This window comes from Dendrobates tinctorius, unplaced genomic scaffold (assembly GCF_039654945.1).
Source record: "Dendrobates tinctorius isolate UK_male_01 unplaced genomic scaffold, ASM3965494v1 ptg000250l, whole genome shotgun sequence".
NCBI lineage: Eukaryota > Metazoa > Chordata > Amphibia > Anura > Dendrobatidae > Dendrobates > Dendrobates tinctorius.
The window spans coordinates 11,274,401-11,297,942 of NW_027361917.1; the positions used below are offsets into that span (position 1 = coordinate 11,274,401).

At 45.9% G+C, this 23,542-nt stretch overlaps 1 protein-coding gene across 1 annotated transcript in view; it reads left to right on the plus strand.

Annotated features, from left to right (window-relative positions):
• The window catches only part of ENTPD6 (ectonucleoside triphosphate diphosphohydrolase 6), a 47,217-nt gene that overhangs the window by 14,514 nt on the left and 9,161 nt on the right, over positions 1-23,542 (plus strand). Inside the window, exons 4-12 of the mRNA XM_073557472.1 lie at positions 931-1,074; positions 2,728-2,803; positions 2,902-2,937; positions 4,563-4,651; positions 8,176-8,255; positions 11,238-11,302; positions 12,842-12,943; positions 22,061-22,201; positions 22,344-22,400. Coding sequence (XP_073413573.1) covers positions 931-1,074; positions 2,728-2,803; positions 2,902-2,937; positions 4,563-4,651; positions 8,176-8,255; positions 11,238-11,302; positions 12,842-12,943; positions 22,061-22,201; positions 22,344-22,400 — 790 coding nt within the window. The remainder of the gene's footprint in view (positions 1-930; positions 1,075-2,727; positions 2,804-2,901; positions 2,938-4,562; positions 4,652-8,175; positions 8,256-11,237; positions 11,303-12,841; positions 12,944-22,060; positions 22,202-22,343; positions 22,401-23,542) is intronic.

A 23,542-nucleotide genomic window follows, 5' to 3' on the forward strand; every position in this document is an offset into this window, starting at 1 on the left:
GATATCGCAGTGTGTAACGGGGGCTTTACACTTCCAGGAAAGTGGTTGGAATTTATAGATATCTCCTGCCACTGTGCTTTCTTTCTCTCAGCGTAAAGTGACCGGTGGTGTGTGTCTGTAATCCTGGATATGTCAGTCTTTCTTGCGGGAACACTGGGGCTGAGTTTTATGCTCAGATTTTCCCCATTAGGGCTCATACTCGCATGCGAGAAACTCGGACGAGTCTCGTTCCTCAAAGCGCGGCGCTGCTGTCGGCACTCGGATCAGAGCATTCAGCTGCATAGAAATACATGCAGCTGAACTCACCAGGCAGTGCCAGGTATTGACGTGTGAGACTCGTCCGAGTTTCTCGCATTTGAGCATGAGCCCTTAGAATTGCATTAGATGCTGAAAATCAACCTGTAAAAAATAAATAAAATATTTCTGCTGAGGAAATGCACTAAAAACGCATGCAATCCACACATGACTATCAATAAAATGTTGTCCAAGCCAAATACCAGGAAGTGTTTAAAACCTGAGATACCAAAAAGAGACCCATACTGCAGTGTCAAAAAACTAATAAAAAAGACGCACAAAAAAAATTCCCACAACCACAAAGTGACCCAGTTGGTGCAGAAAATCTGTAGCATCAAAAACTTGCTAAATGATCATAGTGGGAACATAGCCTTAAGGGTGAGGACCTGAAAGTTGGACCTCCACCATAACGCGATGGTACGTAGGGTTTGTGGGTGCTACTCCAGAATATTTGTGATCAGCAGATGGTTGAATATGACCAATGCCAACGTCATGTTTTCCATAAAAAAACAAGGCAGACCTGTAGTAGAATGGGCAGAGGAACATAACAAAGTTGTCAGAGTATTGTGGCCCCCGTAGTACCTTTACATTAGATGAAGAACGAAGAACCATCACCTTTTTCTCTTATGTTCTCAGTGCGCTGCCGGAATAAAAGAGCTGCTAGATATTGCTATTGAAGAAATCCCCGAACATCTCAGGAGATCTACTCCACTCGTGCTGAAAGCCACAGCTGGATTACGTCTGTTACCAGAAGAGAAAGCACAGAAACTACTGGACACGGTAACCTGGAGGCTTTCCTATAAAGCATCATTAACGGACGTTGTCTTTCGTCTTTTATTAAAGAACCAATTTTTAAGTAAGGCCTTACTGCTTTATGTGATGGGAGGGAAACCTCTTATTCAGCCCCCCTCTTGCGTTTAGCTGGGGCAGAGGACAATACAACAATGTCTTTGTGCCTCTTCCTCTGTAGAATGAATTGTTCTAGGACAGATCCCATTTGTATCTTCTGAAGAATTAACAATGACATTGGGATGAATGCTGTTATTGTAGTCGGTGACTAAGACGATGGGCTCCAACAATGTTAGAGGAATCTATTTCTATACCTGTCTTAAATGTCTGCAAACACTCACACTACATGGCCAAAAGTACGTGGACCTGCTTCCATCATCTTAAATTCAGGCATTTCCATCCCTCCCCATCTCCGGTTCGCAAATTATTGAATATAATGGAGGATAGTTTTCTAATCTCTAACAAACATTAGGTCATAGTGAAGAGTTTGGCGCTTTTAACTCCTTCCTGCGCTGTGCCTGATATTTACGCTATTGGTCGAAAGCATTGTCCAGGCATCAATGACCTACCGTTATCCATATCAGATTGGTGGGTTCCGGCACCTTCACCGATCAGCTGTGGCTGGATGTAACCATTGAAGCTGAACAGTACAGCGCCATGCAGTGTTTAGTTGCTGCTGATGGGTACTGCAGAATAGTTCCTATTCATTGGAAAAAAGGTAGTCTCCAGTTCTGCAGCATAATGTTTGGAAGACGAGGAAGTAATGAATGAAGGATATTGCAAAAATTCACAAGGCTTGTCCAGATTTGGCATAAAATTCTTCAGTCACCCTATGTGACTGCAGACTTGTGAGTCCTTGCAGCGTGCGCTGTCCAGATTCTCCGATCCGATGCAGGGCAGCAAGATCGAGCGGTCGTGTGATTGCAAGTATATGACACGCATGCTCCCGCCACATTCCAACTAGACGTGTGCAGCCTTGCTCACTTCACTTCTATTGAGTGAGGCTGTGCATGTCTAGTCGGAATGTGACAGGGAGTATACATATCACATACTTGCCGTCATGTGACCGCCTGCTCCTGGCACCAGAGAATCCTGATAACGTTCACTTTGAGGATTAACAAGTCTGCAGTCACGTGGTGATTGCAGATACTCGTGCCAAACGTGGACAACTACTTTAAGTTATTGGTTATGGTTAATGGTAGCGTATACAGTCACATTACACAATTACATATAATTGTGTGCTTCCAAATCTGTGGGAACAGTTTTGAGGGGAATATTCTTTCCTGTTAAAGCATGAAACTGCCCCAGTGCACAAAGCAAGGATCGCAAAGACCTAGTCTGTCCAGTGTGATGCATAAGAACTTGTGTTCACAAATGCCATTTTGGCTAGATGGACAGATTTGCCCACAGAAGCACTGAAAAATCTTAGGCTTTACCTTCACAAATCATTGTAGGCTTAAACAGACACAGAACGGAGCCCAAGAACATATCAGTCAGGTGTCCATGTACTATTGGCCGTACAGTGTATGTCCAATCTGCCATGTCTGGCAACAATTACATTGAACAGGTAGTAAACTTGTTTCACAGAGCTGTCTTATGAACATGAGAATAAAATCTTAATTGACTTATTTCCATATATTTTAGGTGAAGAACATTTTTCAGTCATCCCCGTTCCTTGTTGGAAAGGAAAGTGTCTCTATTATGGATGGCACAGATGAAGGTGAGTAGGGTCATGTGTTTGGGGTACTGGTACTTTTGAGTACAGGCATTTAAAAAATCTAGAATATCCAATATCCTATTATTTTTTTTCTTTTCCAGGAATTTTTGCTTGGATCACTGTTAATTTTCTAACAGGTAAGTAATCTCTACTCTGAGGAAGGTGCCCAAAGGCTGGAATCACCTTAAATAGACTCTTCCTTATATCCATCATGTCTGACAAATATATTGCCAAAATACGTCCCGATCTTGTCCTCTCCTGACTGCAGGGTCACCTGTTCTGTAACCTAAACAATCCATTACAGGAGTCCATTTTCTGGGTGAGGTACTCCGCTTTGGAAAATCCCTACATCTTAGAAAGGTCCTTTTTAAAAAAAAAAAATAGGTTGCTCACAAAGCGCCTGATTCATCCTGGCAGATTTCTGCTGTGAAACACTTTACGCAAACATGTTCTACTTTTCAATGTAAAGTTGCTGAAAAATGTGGCAAGCTTGCCATTGTCATGCAAGCCCTCGCAAGCGCCATCAAAAATGAAGAGCATAGATGGGGTGTGGCAGCCCCCAGCCATCAAATCAATCAAAAACGACAGCGTTGCTTAAGCCAGAAATGTTACTCCAGTCCCTGACAGGAGTAGCATTTCTGGTGAGACACACTGCACTGAGAAAATGTGTTGCTTTTATTAAATGGCGTGTGCTTATTAATGCATTCGATGCAGCCCACTGTGGTGTGTACAATGCCCGTCTTAATTATTCAGCTCCAAAGTGTCCCCTTGCCGGAACCTCCAGTGATCAGCTGCACTCTGTGGGGGAACATGGCATTAACTTTTTAACTTCCATGCTGTGCCACGTACAAGAATGTAAGCATTGCCCATGTAATTGAATGAGCTCCCTATGCAGGGCCTCATTTAGACTTGCACTATTCTTTTTTGCTTACAGTTTACAGGATCTTGGATTTTTATCCCCCCCCCCTCTTGTCCATTTGTACCATCACTTAGTACCCCTTTAAAAAAAAAAAAATGGTCTCATCAAAACAAATGGTGTCTTTGGTTTGTTTTTTTTACTTGAATTGGCGAGTTTGATCCATAGCATGTTTGGGTTTGTTTTTGTTTTTTTGTTTGTTTTTTTTCTCGACACCTGGACCAGAAAAATAAGGACATGTGAACAGAAAATGTATGACACATGAACGTCTGAAGGAGGCCTAATTCATTGTAGATGGAAGCTTTCACAGCAAGAAACAGGCTTTATAGCAGCTCTTGACTTACCAAGAGATGAGGATCGCTCTGTTAACTCCATGTTCATCCATGGGTTATATGATACTGAGTTTTCTGAACAAGACAACACCTTAATGTCTTTTATGTAGTGACTATCTTACTACTATACGCTGATGCTTTTGATGTCTGGGTATAGTAAAGTGTCAGACATATGAAATCAGTAACACTTCTGGACCAACATTTCAGATAGGTGGTCCTTCAGTGTATGCAAAGACCTTCTGATGGGGGGACACTAATAATTTTGTGTTGTGACCTCTAGAATTGTTAGATCTGTCGGGACACACTCCTGCACGGGGTCTGATGAGATGTCACATAATGCATGTATTTACAGTCATTTCTAGTCCTCCATTGAGTTTTCTATAGAACAGAGCATTACCATTATGTTTAGGAAGGCATCCTACTTGGGTAATTGATTGGAGTGCTCCAGTCTTCTCACTTGAGGAGCACATAACAGTTTCTTGTCTTATGTTCCGTTTGTGTCTTCTGTAAATAGGAAGTTTAACAAATCCTACAGCAAAGTTGGCTGGAATGCTGGATCTCGGTGGTGGATCAACGCAAATTACCTTCTATCCATATGAAAAGGTATAGTTGGCCATGACGACATCTAAATGTAATTGTATGAAGCAGCTGCTTCTTGTGGACCGCACCACAGTGTTCAGAGAGATTTTTATATATACATACACAATGCTCAAAAAAATAGAGGGAACACTTAAACAACTGAATATAACTCCAAGGAAATCAAACTTCTGTGAAATCAAACTGTCCACTTAGGATGCACCGCTGATTGACAATCAATTTCACATGCTGTTGTGCAAATGGAATAGACAACAGATGGAAATTATTGGCAATTATCAAGACACCCTCAATAAAGGAGTGGTTCTGCAGGTGGGGACCACAGACCACATCTCAGTACCAATGCTTTCTGGCTGATGTTTTGATCACTTTTGAATGTTGGTTGTGCTTTCACATGCATGGTAGCATGAGACACACTACAACCCACACAAGTGGCTCAGGTAGTGCAGCTCATCCAGGATGGCACATCAATGCGAGCTGTGGCAAAAAGGTTTGCTGTGTCTGTCAGCGTAGTGTCCAAAGGCTGGAGGCGCTACCAGGACACAGGCCAGTACACCAGGAGACGTGAAGTCGGGCCGTAGGACCGCTATCTCCGCCTTTATGCAAGGAGGAACAGGAGGACCACTGCCAGAGCCCTGCAAAATGACCTCCAGCAGGCCACAAATGTGCATATGTCTGCACAAACGGTTAGAAACAGACTCCATGAAGATGGTCTGAGGGCCCGACGTCCACAGATGGGGGTTGTGCTCACAGCCCAATGCGGTGCAGGACGCCTGGAATTTGCTGCAGGACGCCTGGAATTTGCCACAGAACACCAGGAATGGCAAATTGGCCACTGGCGCCCTGTGCTTTTCACAGATGAAAGCAGGTTCACACAGGATGAAAATGATGAAATGGTAAGACAGGATGTTGAGAATGCCGAACTTTTATATTCCTATTTTGCATCTGTTTTCTCTCAGAAAGGAAATGTAACATCAACTGTTCTTCACTGTCCTATTAAGGGAATAGAAGAATCCAGGATATCTATAAACAGAAAGATAGTGAGGAAACACTTAGCTAACCTAAATGAATTCAAGTTTCCAGGTCCAGATGAATTACACCCCAGAGTTCTGAAGGAGATAGCAGAAGAAATTTTTGAACCCCTCTCCATAATCTTTGAAAATTCTTGGAGAACAGGAGAAGTCCCAGAAGACTGGAGAAGAGCAAATGTTGTTCCTATCTTCAAAAAGGGGAAGAAGGTGGACCCAGGCAACTATAGGCCGGTGAGTCTGACTTCTATACCAGGAAAGATCTTTGAACAAATTATTAAACAACATGTATGTCAGTACCTGGAGAAGAATGAAGTGATTAAACAGAGTCAGCATGGGTTTGTAACTAATAAGTCATGTCAAACTAACTTAATTTCCTGCTATGACGGAATCACTGATTGGGTGGATCAGGGAAATGCTGTAGATATAGTATATCTTGACTTCAGCAAAGCATTTGACAAAGTATCTCACACAATCCTTATTGAAACAATGACTAGGTATGGAATGGACAAGGCAACTGTTAGGTGGATTCATAACTGGCTTAGTGATCGGACCCAAAGAGTGGTCGTAAATTGCTGCACATCCAGTTGGAAGAATGGCTCAAGTGGGGTACCACAGGGCTCTGTCCTGAGCCCTGTATTGTTCAACATCTTTATCAGCTATTTAGATGAAGGAATTGAGGGTAAACTGATTAAATTTGCTGATGACACAAAGCTAGGGGGGATAGCTAATACTAGAGAAGAGAGAGAGGATTCAAAAAGATATAAATAAACTGGAGCAGTGGGCAGCAACTAACAGAATGGTTTTTAACAGGGAAAAATGCAAAGTACTACATCTGGGCAATACAAATGAAAAAAGCATATACAGAATGGGAGGAATAGGGCTAAGCAACAGCACATGTGAAAAAGACTTGGGTATACTAATAGATCACAGACTGAATATGAGTCAACAGTGTGATGCAGCAGCAAAAAAGGCGAATGCAATTCTAGGATGTATTAACAGAAGCATACAGTCTAGATCAGGTGAAGTCATTATTGCCCTCTACTCCTCTTTGGTCAGACCTCATCTGGAATACTGTGTCCAATTTTGGGCACCACATTTTAAAAAAGACATCAGCAAACTGGAGCAAGTTCAGAAAAGAGCGACCAGAATGGTGACCGGTCTGCAAACCCTGTCTTATGAGGAAAGGTTGCAGGATTTGGGAATGTTTAGCTTGCAAAAGAGAAGACTGAGAGGAGACCTAATAGCTGTCTACAAATATCTCAAGGGCTGTCACATTGTAGAAGGATCATCTTTATTCTCATTTGCACAAGGAAAGACTAGAAGCAATGGGATGAAACTGAATGGGATGAGACACAGATTAGATATTAGAAAAAACTTTTTGACAGAGTGATCAATGAGTGGAACAGGCTGCTACAAGAAGTGGTGAGTTCTCCTTCAATGGAAGTCTTAAAACAGAGGCTGGACAGACATCTGTCTGGGATGATTTAGCGAATCCTGCTTTGAGCAGGGGGTTGGACCAGATGGCCCAGGAGGTCCCTTCCAACTCTACGATTCTATGATTCACACTGAGCACATGTGACAGAGTCTGGAGACTCCGTGGAGAGCGATATGCTGCCTGCAACATCCTTCAGTATGACCGGTTTGGCAGTGGGTCAGTAATGGTGTGGGGTGGCATTTCTTTGGAGGGCCGCACAACCCTCCATGTGCTCGCCAGAGGTAGCCTGACTGCCATTATGTACCGAGATGAGATCCTCAGACCCCTTGTGAGACCATATGCTGGTGCGGTTGGCCCTGGGTTCCTCCTAATGCAGGACAAGGCCAGACCTCATGTGGCTGGAGGGTGTCAGCAGTTCCTGCAAGATGAAGGCATTGAAGCAATGGACTGGCCCGCCCGTTCCCCAGACCTGAATCTGATTGAGCACATCTGGGACTTCATGTCTCTCTTCATCCACCAACGTCACGTTGCACCACAGACTGTCCAGGAGTTGGTGGATGCTTTAGTCAAGGTCTGGGAGGAGATCCCTCAGGAGACCATCTGCCGCCTCATCAGGAGCATGCCAAGGCGTTGTAGGGAGGTCATACAGGCACGTGGAGGCCACACACACACTACTGAGCATCTTTTCCTTTTCATGAGGCATTTCCACTGAAGTTGGATCAGCCTGTAATTTGATTTTCCACTTTGATTTTGAGTATCATTCCAAATCCAGACCTCCATGGGATATTCATTTTGTTTTACATTGATAATTATGTTTTATTTTTCTGAACACATTCCACTATGCAATGAATAAAAATTTGCATCTGGAATATTTCATTCAGAGATATCTAGGATGTGGTATTTTAGTGTTCCCTTTATTTTTTTTGAGCAGTGTATATATACATATTATAAAAATCAGCTTTATATATACTATGCAGTGGTCTCTTAATTTTTGCCAGAGCTATATTTGTGTATGTATAGGTATGTATGCGTGCATTTCCTGCAGTAATGTATTATTTTATATGCAGGAGACATTTACTGGTGCGCCAGCTGGATATATCACCAACTTTATACTGTTCAACCGCACATTCCACCTCTATTCACATAGGTGAGTGATTTCGGGGCTTATCTTAGACTTGTGATTTGTGTATTCTTGCCATTACATGCAGACATGTTCACCATAAGCGGTTGTCATTCATGCGATCACGTGCCGCCTTCTCATTTAAATGAGACTTCACATGTTAATATTTTTTATGCAGTGCAGCCATTGTCACTCGTCTCTTCCCCATAGGTGGAGCATGTCAGTGTGCACCAGCTATTGGCTCCTCTTTTGACATTACTAAGGAAATAAACATCACAACAATGAATGGAAATATAATTAGTGATTACAGTTATAAAACAAATTGTTAATACCTATTGAATTTTATCTTAAAAATTCTATGTATAAAGCACCGAAGGTAAAAATACATTCAGACATCAGAAATATGGCTCCATATGGGACTTATTTAGTAGCAAGAGCAAAATCTGATTCGTTCCATACACATTAGATAATGTCGGCCACACTCGCTGATTTGGTGGGACTAGTTAACCGTTTAATTTGTGTGGAGAACTGCGATCCCTGGGTATTTGTCCGGTGCCCAGATAGAAAATGGTAATCGAGGCTGCGAGCCTGAGGTTCCCCACTCCTGCCATAGAGCATCATGTTGTCAGCAGTACACCCCCTGTTTATTCAGGGTGATGTGCTGCCTATAACAATGATTTCTCAGCCACGTCATTAGGAGACATGAGAACCATGGGTTACATGCTGCCACCTGGTGGCTGATGCAAAGAATACATTTTAGAATAAAAGCAGACTCTTCCCCAGAAGGCTACACCTGGCCAGCTGACACCCAGCTATTCCATTTAGCTTCGTGTCTCTCGGAGGTCTAGGCCTCTAGAGCTATCATTGTTTTCTGGTTTCCATCTGCCTAAGTGTAATATCAGGCTAAGATCTTCCTTCTGCAGCACTGGTATTAGTTTTCACACCCTAGGGACTGCTTTAGGAAGGCCCATGGTTCTGGTTTTTGAGTCTCCCAATGATGCGACCAAGAAATAAAGATTTTTGGTACTCCATAACATTTTTGTTGTAGACTTCATTGGAGGGACACAGCATCCTCTCATGTTTTTGGGGTGGGGTTTCTTGGTTTTGCTCCTCTTACTGCTTTTGTGCTAATTGAATAGTGTAGCCTTTTCTAAGCTGCATTCTTAGTGTCAGCTTCCAGGTGGCGGCATATGACCCATGTTTCCTGTGTCTCCCAATGGAGGCTACGAGAGATTTTACAGCGAGTACCAAAAATCTTTATTTTTATGCCGGCATAAAAGTCCAGTTTGACACACAACCGTTTAGCACAGCTCAAAGTGGTGGTGCAACAAGTAGGATCCTAGTCCGTGATACTATGGCTATATAGAAACTTGGCACACACTATATATGGTTTCCAGTGCAAAAAGTGCTTTTAATTTTTACAGTACATACAGTGTAGACGTTTTGGTCACATTGACCTTCATCACAGTACTATTAGTTGTACTGCTGTCAAATTACAAAATGCTCAAATGAAAGCCAAAGGTAAGTGATCCCCCCGGGTGCAGGGACGTGGGTACAGACCGACTTTGCATAATTCTGTACCTATGTCCCTTCACCCGGGGGGATCACTTACCTTTGGCGTTCTTTTGAGCATTTTGTAATTTGACAGCAGTACAACTAATAGTACTGTGATGAAGGTCAATGTGACCAAAACGTCTACACTGTATGTACTGTAAAAATTAAAAGCACTTTTTGCACTGGAAACCATATATAGTGTGTGCCAAGATTCTATAGAGGCATAAAAGTCCTATCACCCAATTATTGAGCATGTTGCTTGCTCTTTCAGTGAGTTTTGGCATCTTTATCTGCAGACAATCATCTTGTAGAAAAGGACCATTACTCCTCACTCCTCATGGAAAATGCATGGTGGTCCATATGAGTATGAGGGAGATCAGAGTTATCGGCCCACTCCTATCCTTAGTGTGTAGACACTAAGACACCCTTAGGCAGGGGACACCCTACTCCCGAACATGAACTGATTTTTCTCTTGTCACAAAATATGTGGCTCCTGTATGAGCTTTTGACTGTAGCCTAAAGATTCCAGGTTAGCCGTGAGATGCATGGTGACGGGTGTTAGACCCGACCAATCTTCAGGATAGGTCATCAATGAGAAAGTAGTGGACAACCTCTTAAACTCAACTTTTTCTGTCCTTTTCATGCCAAAGGCTGGGGAGATGGGTATCAGACACAGAAAATGTGACCATCTTGTGGATGATATTGTTTCTGCCATTCCCAGAGCATTTCTGCTCTGATAAGACAGTGGCAGCATGTAATAACGCTGGGCGGATACAACATGGAGATGTGTGATGTTAGATTCTCATTATAATTTTTACCAGAAAAGTGGTTGTACACATCGGGAGACTTTTTTTCTTACCGAGATGTATGCATTTGGAGCTAAAATTAATTTTTGCTTTTGAGTTTCATTCAAAATGTTGCACAGTTTCCATCCTAGCCTCTACGATGAGTTAGGTGAGAATTATCCTGCGCTCATCTTGCCGGCAGAATGTATAACTCCCTTATCTATCTTTCTCTGAGCTCCTTTCAGCTGATTGTTTCCTCACATGTTGAACTGTGATGTGGTCAAAGAGCCTGTAAAATCCAAACTTTTCATGAAGCGCAACTGCAAAAATAAATCATTCTGAATACATGCATTTAGGTTAAAAAAAAAAATATATATATATATATATATATATATATATATATATATATATATATATATATATATATATATCGCTCATGTTTTGTCCCAAACGTGCACTACCACCTGTAATATACTGGATTGCGTTTGTTTAGTAGAACATATCGGTTACATGGGTGACCTGTCTATAAGGTTTATTTTCTAATAATCTACATAATGTGTATGGAGAGATATAAATTGTCTGTGCATGACCTGTTATGTAGCGGGATTTTAGACATTCACAGGATTCAGCGAGTCTTACATATTGTCTCTTGCCATGTTAATGTCTGTAGTTACCTTGGACTTGGATTAATGTCGGCAAGACTGCAAATCATGGGAGGCACTGAAGGAAAGCCGTGTAAGTTGTTTTTTTTTTTTTGTTTTTTTTTTTTAGGCCATGTTTACAGGTAGCGTAAATGCTGTGGGGTTTTTCAGTTGTTTATCTGCAGGTGTCCATACAAAAAATGTGTAATAATCATCTCTGATTATTGCATTTTTTGCTGCTTTTTTCCCATGGGTTTTCACCTTTGATATGATGTGTTTTTTGGTTCAGATTTGAAGCAACTTCTTCAATGTGTTTCATTTATTTATAAATATACGTAGAAGAATTTGACTCAAACTGCGTTTTTTTTCAGGCTCCCAACAGAGAGAAAAAATGCACAGTACAGCAGCATCTTTAGAAAATGAAATCACATCCAATTCGCTTGGACAGTCAAGCGCAGCAGATTTTCTGTGCAGAAAAAAAATTGCAGTATTCAGGCTACGTGGGCACATGGCCCAAGAAGCGTAAATGCAATTCGCATAGGTTTGTTGACCTTAGGTGACCTGTGCAGTAGGCTTTATGTTCTGGAGAATTCAGATCTTCTGGGCCACCAACTTAAAAATTATGACCTGTAAAATGTGAATGATACAATAAAGAATGAAATAGATTCCTTTTGATAGGTTCCCAGGATTTTTGGACGATTAGATGCGGGCTATAAGGGACTTTCACCATAAATATGAGGCAGTATTGTTCCAATAGAAATGCCTTGAAAATTAACTGACTCTGCGGGCAGTGGAAGTGTTCCTCTTTCTTTTAATAAATGCCATTCTGGGGCTAATAAAGTTCTTGAATTTGCCTGACTCAATAGTAGTAGAGCTGAATTGTGGATTAGATGGCGCTAGGCTTCACACATATAGCCAGCCTAGGGCTAAGTGCACATGTTCAGCAGATGCTGCAGATTTCTCATACATATTCCATAATGCAAATCCGCAGGAATATGCAGTACAAGTTCATGAAGTTTTGTGAAAAACCCCATTTACACAATGCAGAAAAAATCTGCACAAAAATTCCAACGTGTTCCTTCCATTACAGATTTGTGAACTTATCTGCAATAGAAATTTTCTGCAGTGTGTGTACATGGCCTAAAGGTGTTTTTCATATTTATAATACATATATGTAGCTGCCTAAACACTCTTTCTTACTCTTTTTCTTTCTTTTTCTTTTTTTCACTCTTTTTCTTTCTCTTTTTTCTTTTTTTTTCCTCTTTCTTTCTTTTTCTTTTCTCTTTTTCTTTCTTTCTCTTTTTCTTTCTCTTTTTCTCTTTCTTTCTCTCTTTCTCTTTGTCTCCTGTTCACACCAGCATTTTGCTCCATCACCAGGTGATTGGCAGCCTGTTTATAAAGGCTGATAATTAGGAAGTTCCTGGGAACGTTGGCATCTCATTATGACCCGTGTAAATGCTCCCTAAGGGCAGCTTGCTGCCTACAGAGAAGCAGAAGTGGAAGGACGTTTTGACCATTTACAAGTCTATGGCGATACATAACGACTATTACTCGGGGAAGATCACAGAGAGTGTATTGTAACTGTAAATTTTAGTTGGAAAATACCAATGTACACTTTTATTCTTGTTTCTAGTGCAGCCAGGTGGAGAGTTAGTAACTTCTTGTATAACACCCGGCTTTGTCACGGAGTTTAACCACGCAGGAATAACTTACAAAGTGAAGGGACAGAATGACGGTAAGAATACGCCTTCATTTTAGTAATGTGATACATGTTCCACATGGTTCTTCTATAATACCTAACATGTTTCAGGATAGGGTTATGTGCTTCATTTATTTAATGCAAGCCTGGAAAAGAGATTATTATGGAATTTGTTAATATTATGAATAATTATTTTTATTGATTTCAAACTTTTGACCTGGCAGTGTGATTCTCTGGGTCAGTACAATTACAGGCAATACCAAATATATATTACCGTATATACCGGAGTATAAGCCGAGGCACCTAATTTTTCCACAAAAAACTGTGTAAGCTTATTGACTCGAGTATAAGCTGGGTATGCATTGTCCCCTCATCCCTGTCCTGGTATCCCTGGCTCCCCCGGTCCCTGTTCCTGGTATCCCTGGCTCCCCCGGTCCCTGTTCCTGGTATCCCTGGCTCCCCCGGTCCCTGTTCCTGGTATCCCTGGCTCCCCCGGTCCCTGTTCCTGGTATCCCTGGCTCCCCCGGTCCCTGTTCCTGGTATCCCTGGCTCCCCCGGTCCCTGTTCCTGGTATCCCTGGCTCCCCCGGTCCCTGTTCCTGGTATCCCTGGCTCCCCCGGTCCCTGTTCCTGGTATCCCTGGCTCCCCCGGTCCCTGTTCCTGGTATCCCTGGCTCCCCCGGTCCCTGTTCCTGGTATGCGTGGCTCCCCCGGTCCCTGTCCTGGTATGCGTGGCTCCCCCGGTCCCTGTCCTGGTATGCGTGGCTCCCCCGGTCCCTGTCCTTGAATGCATGTTTAAGCAAAAAAAACATCCTACTCACCTTCCTGCGCGCCCTCGATGCATCTCATTTCGGCACCAGCAGCTCTTCCTGCCGAGCGATTATGTGGCCCCGCTCATTAAGCTAATGAATATTCACTCAACGCCTATGGGAGTGGAGAGGCGTGCATATTCGTTACCTTAATGAGCGGGGCCACATGATCGCTCAGCTGGAAATGCTGCTGACACTGGAACCAGCGAGATCAGGCAAGAGCGCGCAGGAAGGTGAGTATGAGGTCTTCTGGAAGTCGGCGGCTGTGGGTGTCACTGTGTGCGCTATAAGAGAAATGAATAATATTTCTCTTTAGCAGCGGGTACAGTTACAGCCGGAGTCGCCGGCTCCTGCCTCTGTGACCCCCTGCTCTCCCTCCCCCGCCGACCCTCTGGGACATTTGACTCGTGTATAAGTCGAGGGGGGGCGTTTCATGGCATTTACTGTACGTGTTAGCTAATTTTTATATTTTGGTAGCTTAAACTTTTACAGACACTGCAATATCAAATATGACGCTTCTTTCTCCTTCGCCTTATTGGGGGACACAGATACTGTGGGGGTGTGTGCTTCTGCCGCTAGGAGGTTGACACTAAGTGAAAAAAAGAGGTTAGCTCCTCCTCCGTCGTATACACCCTCGCCCCTATTGCGGGCGGAACTCAGTTTTTTGCTTAGTGTCCATGGAGGCACACACGTCTGGTTTTGCTCCAGACTTTTTCTTTTTTTTTTTTTTTTCCCCCCATGAAGATGAGACAGGGGCGATGGACCCTATTGAAAGTGTCCGATCTCCCCAAACCATCAACCGGCGAGCACGTGTTGAGTATCGTCTCCACGTATCCTCTCCCGCACCGTGGGACATATCTGGGCCGTTTTCCCCAGACCCTTTTTTTATTTTATTTTTACCGTCTATGAAGATGAAACAGGGGCAACGGATCCTATTGAAAGGGTCCGATTTCCCCAAACCATCAACGGGCGAGCACGTGCGAGTGTCCCTCCACATATCCTCTCCCGCAATGTGGGACACAATGCCGGACTTAGCCCTGACCACCCCTAGGTATTGAAACCATGGGCTGTACAGAGGCATAAGACTAGTCCGTGCGGCCCCCACTGCTCTAGCAATGCTTAGACTGCGGTGCTGCAAGGCGGCGGACGGTCCCTCTCCTCACCACCCCCTGAAGGGGTTAGATGGAGCTAGGGTGCCTGCACCGTCCTATTTTGTCAAGGCCCCCTCACATACCTGAGCTGGGAAGATGAAGCGGATCGTCAGTGAGGAGAGGGCCTGGGAGGGCTCCTGCGGCGAAGATCCGAGGCTGGAGCCCTTAGCTGTCAGATGACACCGGCCAGTGGCTGCAGAGCAGTGCGGAGAAGCCCGCGCCAGTAAGTAGCACCATTTTTTTGTGGCGCTATGGAGTTCGCGCCCACCCACCCCCCACACTGGCAGGGGATAAATTGAGGCCGCGGCTTTAGCCGAAGCTAGGCCGCGACCGGATGTTCTGCCTCCAGGCCGCGCGTCACTTCTGGCGGCCCGCCTCCCAGGCCTGCGCGGCGGGGGCTAAATTTAGTCCCCGGCTTCGGAGAGCGGCTAGGCCGCAGACCCGGAAGTACCGCCCCTGGACCGGTTTATATGCTGGCGGTCCTCCCCACAGCTGGTGGCGCGCGATTTTTGTGCGGAGGTGTCCAGGAACGGGGGGGCACAGGACTAGGGTAAGTGCTGCCCGGGAGACCACAGGGAAAACGAGGTGCTACCTCCTTCCCCCCCATCCCCAGCAGCGGACAGATACAGCATGTCCGAAGAAGCAGCATGCATCTCTTGTCGGGCTGCGTTTCCGCGGGCGCAGAGCAAGCGATTATGCAAAGCCGGCTGCTCCAAACGCGCCCAGGAGCCCTCCCATGCGACCGAACCCACAATGCTGGTGTGGGCAGACCGCAGAGGACAAGGCTCGGGATTCCTGCTGTGCAGCGCCCGGAACCCGACGCCTAACAGAACCTCAGTGTCTGTCCTCCCCTGCGACCGCGACCAGTGGGCCCTATCACTGTCACAGTTCATGCAATTGAGTCCCTTCAGGCCCCAGATGGGGGCAGGGACAGTGGCTCGCCGGCCTTAGAGGGGACCTCCACCTCACAAGAGCCTCTCACCTGCAGGGGCCGCTCTCACTCCAGGCAGACCCGAGGGAAATGAATCCACACGGTGTCGCCCAGTCCATCCGGTGCCTTGGCATCAGTAAGTTCTGCTTCTCTCTCCCCATCACCAGTGGTTGATAGCGAGCAGACCTCAGAATTCGACTCGGACGAGCCCCTTGACCTGGATACTCCAGCGTCACGTGAAACAGTGGACAGCCTCATAGAAGCAGTCAATCAGACCTTGGGGATTGAGGATGATCCTGCAGCGGCTACGGGGCATAAGGTGGCGTTTAAGCGAGGAAGCGGAATTTTTTCCTCTCACCCTGAGTTTGAGGGCATAGTGCAGCGACACAGGGAACGACCAGATAGGCGTTTCTCCGGTCAAAAGGCACTCGAAGCAAGGCATCCATTTTCCCCGGACCTCCGTAAAAAATGAACGGAATCTCCGACGGTGGATCCACCGGTGTCGCGCCTAGCCTGTTATCCGGGCCTAACGCTTCCTCTATTAAAGGCCCCGTCTCACTAAGCAATCTCGGTAGCGAGATCGCTGCTGAGTCACATCTTTTGTGACGTAACAGCGATCTCACCAGCGAGATTGCTGTGTGTGACAGCGATCAGCGAACGGCCCCCCTGCCGGTATCGCTGATCGCTGCAAGAAATCTCTGGACATTTCTTTGGTCGCTGGTCTCCCGCTGGCCAGCACGCATCGCTGTGTGTGACAGGCGGGAGACCAGCGATCAGGTGTAAAAAATAATAAAAAAAAATATAGTTATTCTCACCTTCCGACGTCCCGTTCAGCCATCCTGCCTCTCTCCACGCTCCGGTCCCAGTGATCCTTTGCACGAATGACCGCGAGACTTTGTTATCCCGCGAGACCGTGACATCTCGCGGTCATTCGTGCAAAGGATCACTGGGACCGGTGCGTGGAGAGAGGCCGGAAGACTGCGCGGGACATCGGATGGTAAGAATAACTATATTTTTTATTTTGATTCTATTTTTTACAGGATGGCCAGCGATGCCGGGCGCTCGGCATTGCTGTGCTGATCGCTGGTGAAGCTGTCTGTGTGACAGCTCACCAGCGATCACATAGCGACTTACTAGCGATCCTGACACCTTGATATCGGTGTCGGGATCGCTGGTAAGTCGCTTAGTGAGACGGGGCCTTAAGGATCCCACGGATCACCTCATAGAGAGCTCAGTATGAGGCGTCAGGATCAACGCTCTCTCCCTCGTTCGCAGCAACTTGGGTAGCCAAGGCCATGATCTCATGGTCAGAATCATTAAACAAGGTCGCGCAGAAGCAAGAGCTACCTGCAGAAAGATCGGAAATCGCGAGTCAGATCGAGATGGCCGGAGATTACGTAATCAATGCGTCTTTGTATGCGGCAATTGCTCGGCACTTGCGGCCGCTACGCAATTTCTATCAGAAGAGCTCTATAGCTAAGGACATGGCATGGCCGTGGAATCTTGAAGTTGGATAAACTTATCTCCGACTCCACAGGAGGAAAGAGCGGTTTTCTCCCTCAACAAAAGGTCAAACCGCCTTTTCGCCACCCTTTTTAGGCACGTTTTCGGCCTTTCACAACCCCGGGTGGACCACAGCGGCCAATTCCGCCGCTTCAGGCCGCCCCAACCAGGATAGAGACGGCAGGTCTCAAAAGAACCAACCCATTGGGGAGAATACAAACTCAACAGCCAGATCGAGGAGATCCAGATCCCAAAGTTCGTCAGCCAAATGACTCGAGGCGCTTGCCAGACGACACCAGCAAGGTGGGCGTCTGGCTTCGCCGCGTCTGGTTCAGTGTCGCACACGACGCATGGGTAAAGGAGTTTGTGGTCTCAGGTTACAAAATAGAATTTGTCAGATACCCTCAAAGACGGTTTTTTCTTGCTCGACTTCCCAGGGTGGATACCCAGGCAAGAGCTCTGTTGGAGCCATCGAATCGCTCCAGCGCAGTGGGATCATTGTTCCCGTGCCAGAGCACGAAAGGACTCAGGGCTTCTATTCCAACCTGTTTGCGGTTCCCATAAAGGACAGGTATGTCAGACCGATTTTGGACCTCCAAACATCTGAACAAATTCATCAGGATCAGACATTTCCAGGTGGAGTCTTTCCGTTCAGTCATATCGGCCATGGAGCAGGGAGAATACTTGGCCTCGATCGACATCCAGGACGCATATCTACATAGTCCCATTTTTCCTCCTCAAAGGTTACTGCGTTTCGCCATCAACGGTCGACATTGTCAGTTTGTGGAGCTTCCTTTTGGGTTAGCCACGGCTCCCAGAGTGTTCACAAAGGTTATAGCAGTTGTCATGGCCATACTGCATTCTTGAGGCATAGACGTCTTGCCTTAATTGGACGACCTATTGGTCATAGCCCCTCCAATATGGGAACGCGAGGAAAATGTCAGCATCACGCTAGATACTCTTGCCCGCTTAGGGTGGCTGGTCAATGCGAAGAAGTCATCCCTTGTGCCAGCTCAGAGGATCTCCTTCTTAGGAATGATCTTCGACATTTGCCGAGGGTTGGTAATTCTCCATCAGGAAAAAGCCCTAGCTCTCCGGCAGGGAGTCCGGACTCTTGGCCAACCAGTCCCTCATATCATTCGTTTCGGGATGAGGATTCTAGGGAAAATGGTGGCAGCAGTGGGAGCGGTACCGTTCGCCCAGTTCCATTTTCGCCCCCTGCAGTACGCCCTCTTGGCAGCCTGGGATAAGAATCCTTTCACGCTCGATCGGCGGTGCCGACTGTCCTCTCAAGTCAGGCAGTCGCTCGGATGGCGGATAACCAGTTCCTCTCTGACCCAGGGGAAATCCTTCCCCCCCCCCAGACCATTGGTTTGTGGTAACAACCATCGCCAGGCTCCTCGGCTGGGGAGCGGTGTTTCGCCACCATACAACCCAGGGACGGTGGTCGCCACAGGAGGCACGTCTCCCAATCAACTTATTGGAGATACGAGCGATTTCGGCTGGCTCTGCAGCAGTTTCATCACTTCTTAGCAGGCCGCCCCGTCCGAATTCAATCGGACAACACCACTGCGGTGGCTTATATAAATCACCAAGGGTGCACCCGCAGCAGAGCAACTATGCGCGAGGTGGGGCACATTCTTCAGTGGGCCGAAGCAAACCACTCGGTGATTTTGGCAGTCCACATCCCGGGTTTGGAGAACTGGGAGGCAGACTTTCTCAGCCGGCGGGGTCTTGCGTCCAGAGAGTGGTCACTACATTCTGAGGTCTTCCAGCATATTTGTCAACTGTGTGGAACTCCGGATATGGACCTGATGGCTTCCAGGGTGAATGCCAAGATACCTACATATGTCGCTCGGGCCAGGGACCCGCAAGCGATCGCTGTGGAGGCGTTGGTTCCGCCTCCCATATCTATTTCCCCCGCTGCCACTACTTCCGAGAGTTATCAAAAAGATCAGGGCGGAAAAGGTTCCGGCGATTCTGCTGGCCCGGGACGGGCCCGTCGAGTGTGTTACGCAGATCTAATGCAGCTGCTCGCCAACGTTCCTTGGCGACTGCCAGAGCGCCCAGATCTACTTTCTCAAGGGCCGATCTGCCACCCGAACTCAGGGGCCCTGTGTTTGACGGCATGGCCGTTGAATCTTGGATTCTAACCCAGGCAGGGTTCGGGAGCAAGGTGGTCGCTACAATGGTTAGCGCCTGGAAGCCGGCTTCAGTACGAATTTACCACCACACCTGGAAGGTGTTCCTTGCTTGATGTCGAGGCCGCGGTGTTTCTCCGCTGAGATTCTCGATCCCCAACATCTTGGCTTTTCTCCAGTCGGGCCTATACTCGGGCTTGGCCCCAAGTTCCCTCAGGAGACAAATATCGGCCTTATCCGTCCTGTTCCAGCGCAGAATTGCTACCAATTTGCAGGTGAAGACTTTCATCCAGGGAGTCTCCCACTTGGTACCTCCCTATAAGGCGCCTATGGACGCCTGGGACCTTAACCTGGTCCTAAGTGTTCTACAGGAAGCTCCATTTGAACCGCTTCAGGATATCGCCTTGAGGTACCTTTTACTGGAAAGTGGTGTTCCTAGTGGCCATCACTTCTATCAGGCGGGTTTCAGAGCTGGCGGCCCTATCCTGCCGAGCTCCGTTCCTCACTTTCCATAAGGATAAGGTGGTGCTCAGACCAGCCCCTCCTTTTCTGTCGAAAGTCGTGTCCTCCTTTCACATTAATGAGGATGTTGTCTTGCCTTCATTTGGTGCAGCACCGTATGGAAAAGGCTCTTCACACGTTAGACCTGGTAAGAGCCCTCCGGAGGTACGTGTCGCGGACGGCGCCCTTACATCAGATGGACACGCTGTTCGTGCTCCCTGAAAGGTGCAGGAAGGGACTCGCTGCCTCAAAATCGACCATAGCCAGATGGATTCGTTTGACTATTCAGGAGTCCTACTGCATTAGAGGCACGCCGAACCCAGCAGGGATCAGAGCGCACTCTTTTCTCGGGCAGTGGGCGCCTCTTGGACACTTCGGCATCAGGTTCGGCGGAACAGGTTTGCAAAGCAGCAACCTGGTCCAGCCTGCACACATTTGCCAGACATTATAATAGTCATACTCAGGCCTCGGCGGATGCGAGCCGGGGTAGAAGGATTCTCCAAGCAGCAGTGGCGCACCTTTAAACAAGAGGTGCATGTAGCTCGGATCGGTGAGTCAATCTCCCACCCAGGGACTGCTTTAGGACGTCCCACAGTATCTGTGTCCCCCAATGAGGCGAAGGAGAAACATGGATTTTTGTGATAACTCACCGTAAAATCCTTTTCTCCGAGACGCTCATTGAGGGACACAGCACCCACCCTATTAGCCAGTTGGCTCTGTTTTTGTTTAATTAATACGCATTTATTTATGTGATATAAGGGTGGTCCTTTTCTGGACATGTTGTACCTGTATTAAGGCTGATTTTGTTGTCCTCCTACTGTTTTGGCACCAAACTGAGTTCTGCCCACAATAGGGGCGAGGGTGTATACGACGGAGGAGGAGCTAACCTCTATTTTTCACTTAGTGTTAGCCTCCTAGTGGCAGTAGCATACACCCACAGTATCTGTGCCCCCCAATGAGCGTCTCGGAGAAAAGGATTTTACGGTGAGTTATCACAAAAATCCATGTTTTTATAGTAATTAAAGATAATTGTTTCAAGTTTTGTTGTTTTTTTTTTTTGCTTTTTTACCTTATTTCCTTAAGGGAACTTGAAGATGTGGTCATTTGATCACTAATATTGCAGGGAAATGGATGGCCCCTGACTATCATAGTAACCCATAGTCATAGAGTTGCCCACTGTCATATTCAGTGGCATTTAAGGTGCACCATTTTGTTGGGTATCAGTGATAAAACGTGAAGTGCTCTGTATGCCGGCACACAACATACAACGTACTCTTATGTACGGTGTCATGTAGAGGTTAATAATGGGAAAAACACAGAATTCCACACATGCATTTCCCTTCTTTGTATAGCCAAAACAGCATGGTATGTATACTTTATTGCGGCTGCAATGTATGGTAATTAATGCTCAAAAAATGTCAAAAGACTTAGGGTCCCGTTTCACTTAGCGACGCACCAGCGATCCCAACAACGAAGCGACCTGGTAGGGATCACTGGTGCGTCACTAAATGATCGCTAGTAAGTCGCCAAACAGGCATATCTCTTCAGCGACGCAGCAACGATCCAGCGATCAAACACAGCGATGCATGCTGGCCAGCGGGACGCCGACGACGAAAAAATGGCCCCGGACATTCCTGCACGATGAGCGATATCCAGCAGGGGGGCCGGTCGTCGCTGCGAGTCACATGTAACGAGATCGCTGTTGCGTCACAAAATCGGTGCGGCATTAGCGATCTCGCTATGTGAGACGAGGCCTTAAGGGGGTACATTTGAAAGTTGCAGTGATTTAAAAAAAAAAAAAAGTTATTTTGACCATACAATTTTGGTAAAAGTTTTTCTGCAAAGCTGTATAGTCATTAACATAATTGCAACTAGAATGTTCCAGAAAATAGAACCAGCTAAAAATTAAACTGTTAATGACTTAAATTAAGACTTTATTAGTAGTTTAAGTTGTTAATAAAGACTGAAATCATGTAATATCTAATGAATTGCTTCCTGTGACGCAGTGCGTACGTTTTTGAATCTTTTTCATGCAGTTTTTTGTATCTTTATTTTACCTTTCTGTTCTTGATATTAAACAATGTTTTCAATTAACTGTGGTATTTTTTTCTCGCACAGTAAAATCTGTATATGAATCATGTTCTAAGAGTGTAGCGAAGATGCTGACTGGCAAAGTAAACCGTGCTGATGAAGTGGCGACTCTGTTCGTTTATGCTTTTTCTTATTATTTTGATCGCGCTGAGGACACACAGTTAATAGGTACGGAACTGTGCAGACTTTGTTTTAAATATATACACATTTGTCAATGTTTTTATAGATATTAGGGGAAAAAAAAAGAAAAATCTTTAGATCTTTTCTTGTAACCATGTTTTCTTGTTTTTTGTTTTTTTTTCTTTTAAAGATCCGAGTGTTGGTGGCTATGTAAAAGTGAGAGATTTTGAGACTGCAGCCATTAAAGGTCAGTCCCTTTTTAAATAAAGGCTGGGTTAATTTCCTTTTTTTAAAGTACCACTAAACAAAGAAAGGAGAGTTAAAAAATAAATAAAAGCGGCAGAATCAAACGTACCGTATATACTCGAGTATAAGTCGAGTTTTTCAGCCCCCTTTTGGGGCTGAAAAAGACCCCCCTCGACTTATATTCGGGTCACGGTGCCAACTTACCTGGTCCCCGTTGTATCCGCGGTCCCAGTCGTCTCCGCGGTCCCCGGTGTTCGTCTGTGGTCCCCTGCAGCGTCCTGGCGGTAGCGGCGGGTGATGATATGGCCGCGGCGGCGTTCAAAATCTCTGCGCGCCGCTCTCTCCCGTCCTCCGGCAGTGACGTGCAGGGGGCGCGATGACGTGGAAAGCACGCGCCCTCTGCCTGAGTCACTGAAGAGCTGGCGACGCTCAGGAGCAGCTGTCATCAACGTAGGTGAGAATATAGTGTTTTCTTTTTTTAAATTCCAGCAGGGGCAGCGGCAGCAGCAGCAACATGATAGGATTACCAGTAATCCTATCACTTTGGGGGCAGCATTACGGTATTTGGGCCACCATTCACTGTGCAGCATTTTGGGGGCATACTGTATGTTGTGCAGCATTAAATTTACCAGTATCTTCGGCAATTCCCACCCTAGACTTATACTCGAGTCAATAAGTTCTCCCAGTTTTTTGTGGCAAAATTAGGGGGGTCGACTTATACTCGGATCGACTTATACTCGAGTATATACGGTAATATGCGAAGTTCATAATAACACTGAGGTCCCTGCACCATGGGTAAATTCCCTGCCACTAGAAGGTTTGATCAAAAAAAGTTGGTTCCGCTTGGTTGGCTGTTATCCTCTCCTAGGACACTAGGCAGCTCATTTTTATCCTTTTGAGGCAGACACTACTTCTACAATGTTTTTTTTTTTTTTTTTTTTTTTCCTTTTCTTTTTTTTTTCCTCTTAGATGGGTGTTCATGTGCCCTAACGTAAACTTTCACTTCAGGGAGGATACACCATACACTCCACACTAGTGTTCCTCCTTGCAATCGCCACATCTCCACCAGTCATCCATCCTTTTTTATTTAATTTTCCCCTCTGATGTCTGGCCTTTGCTTTCCTCCAAGCCATCCACAAACTT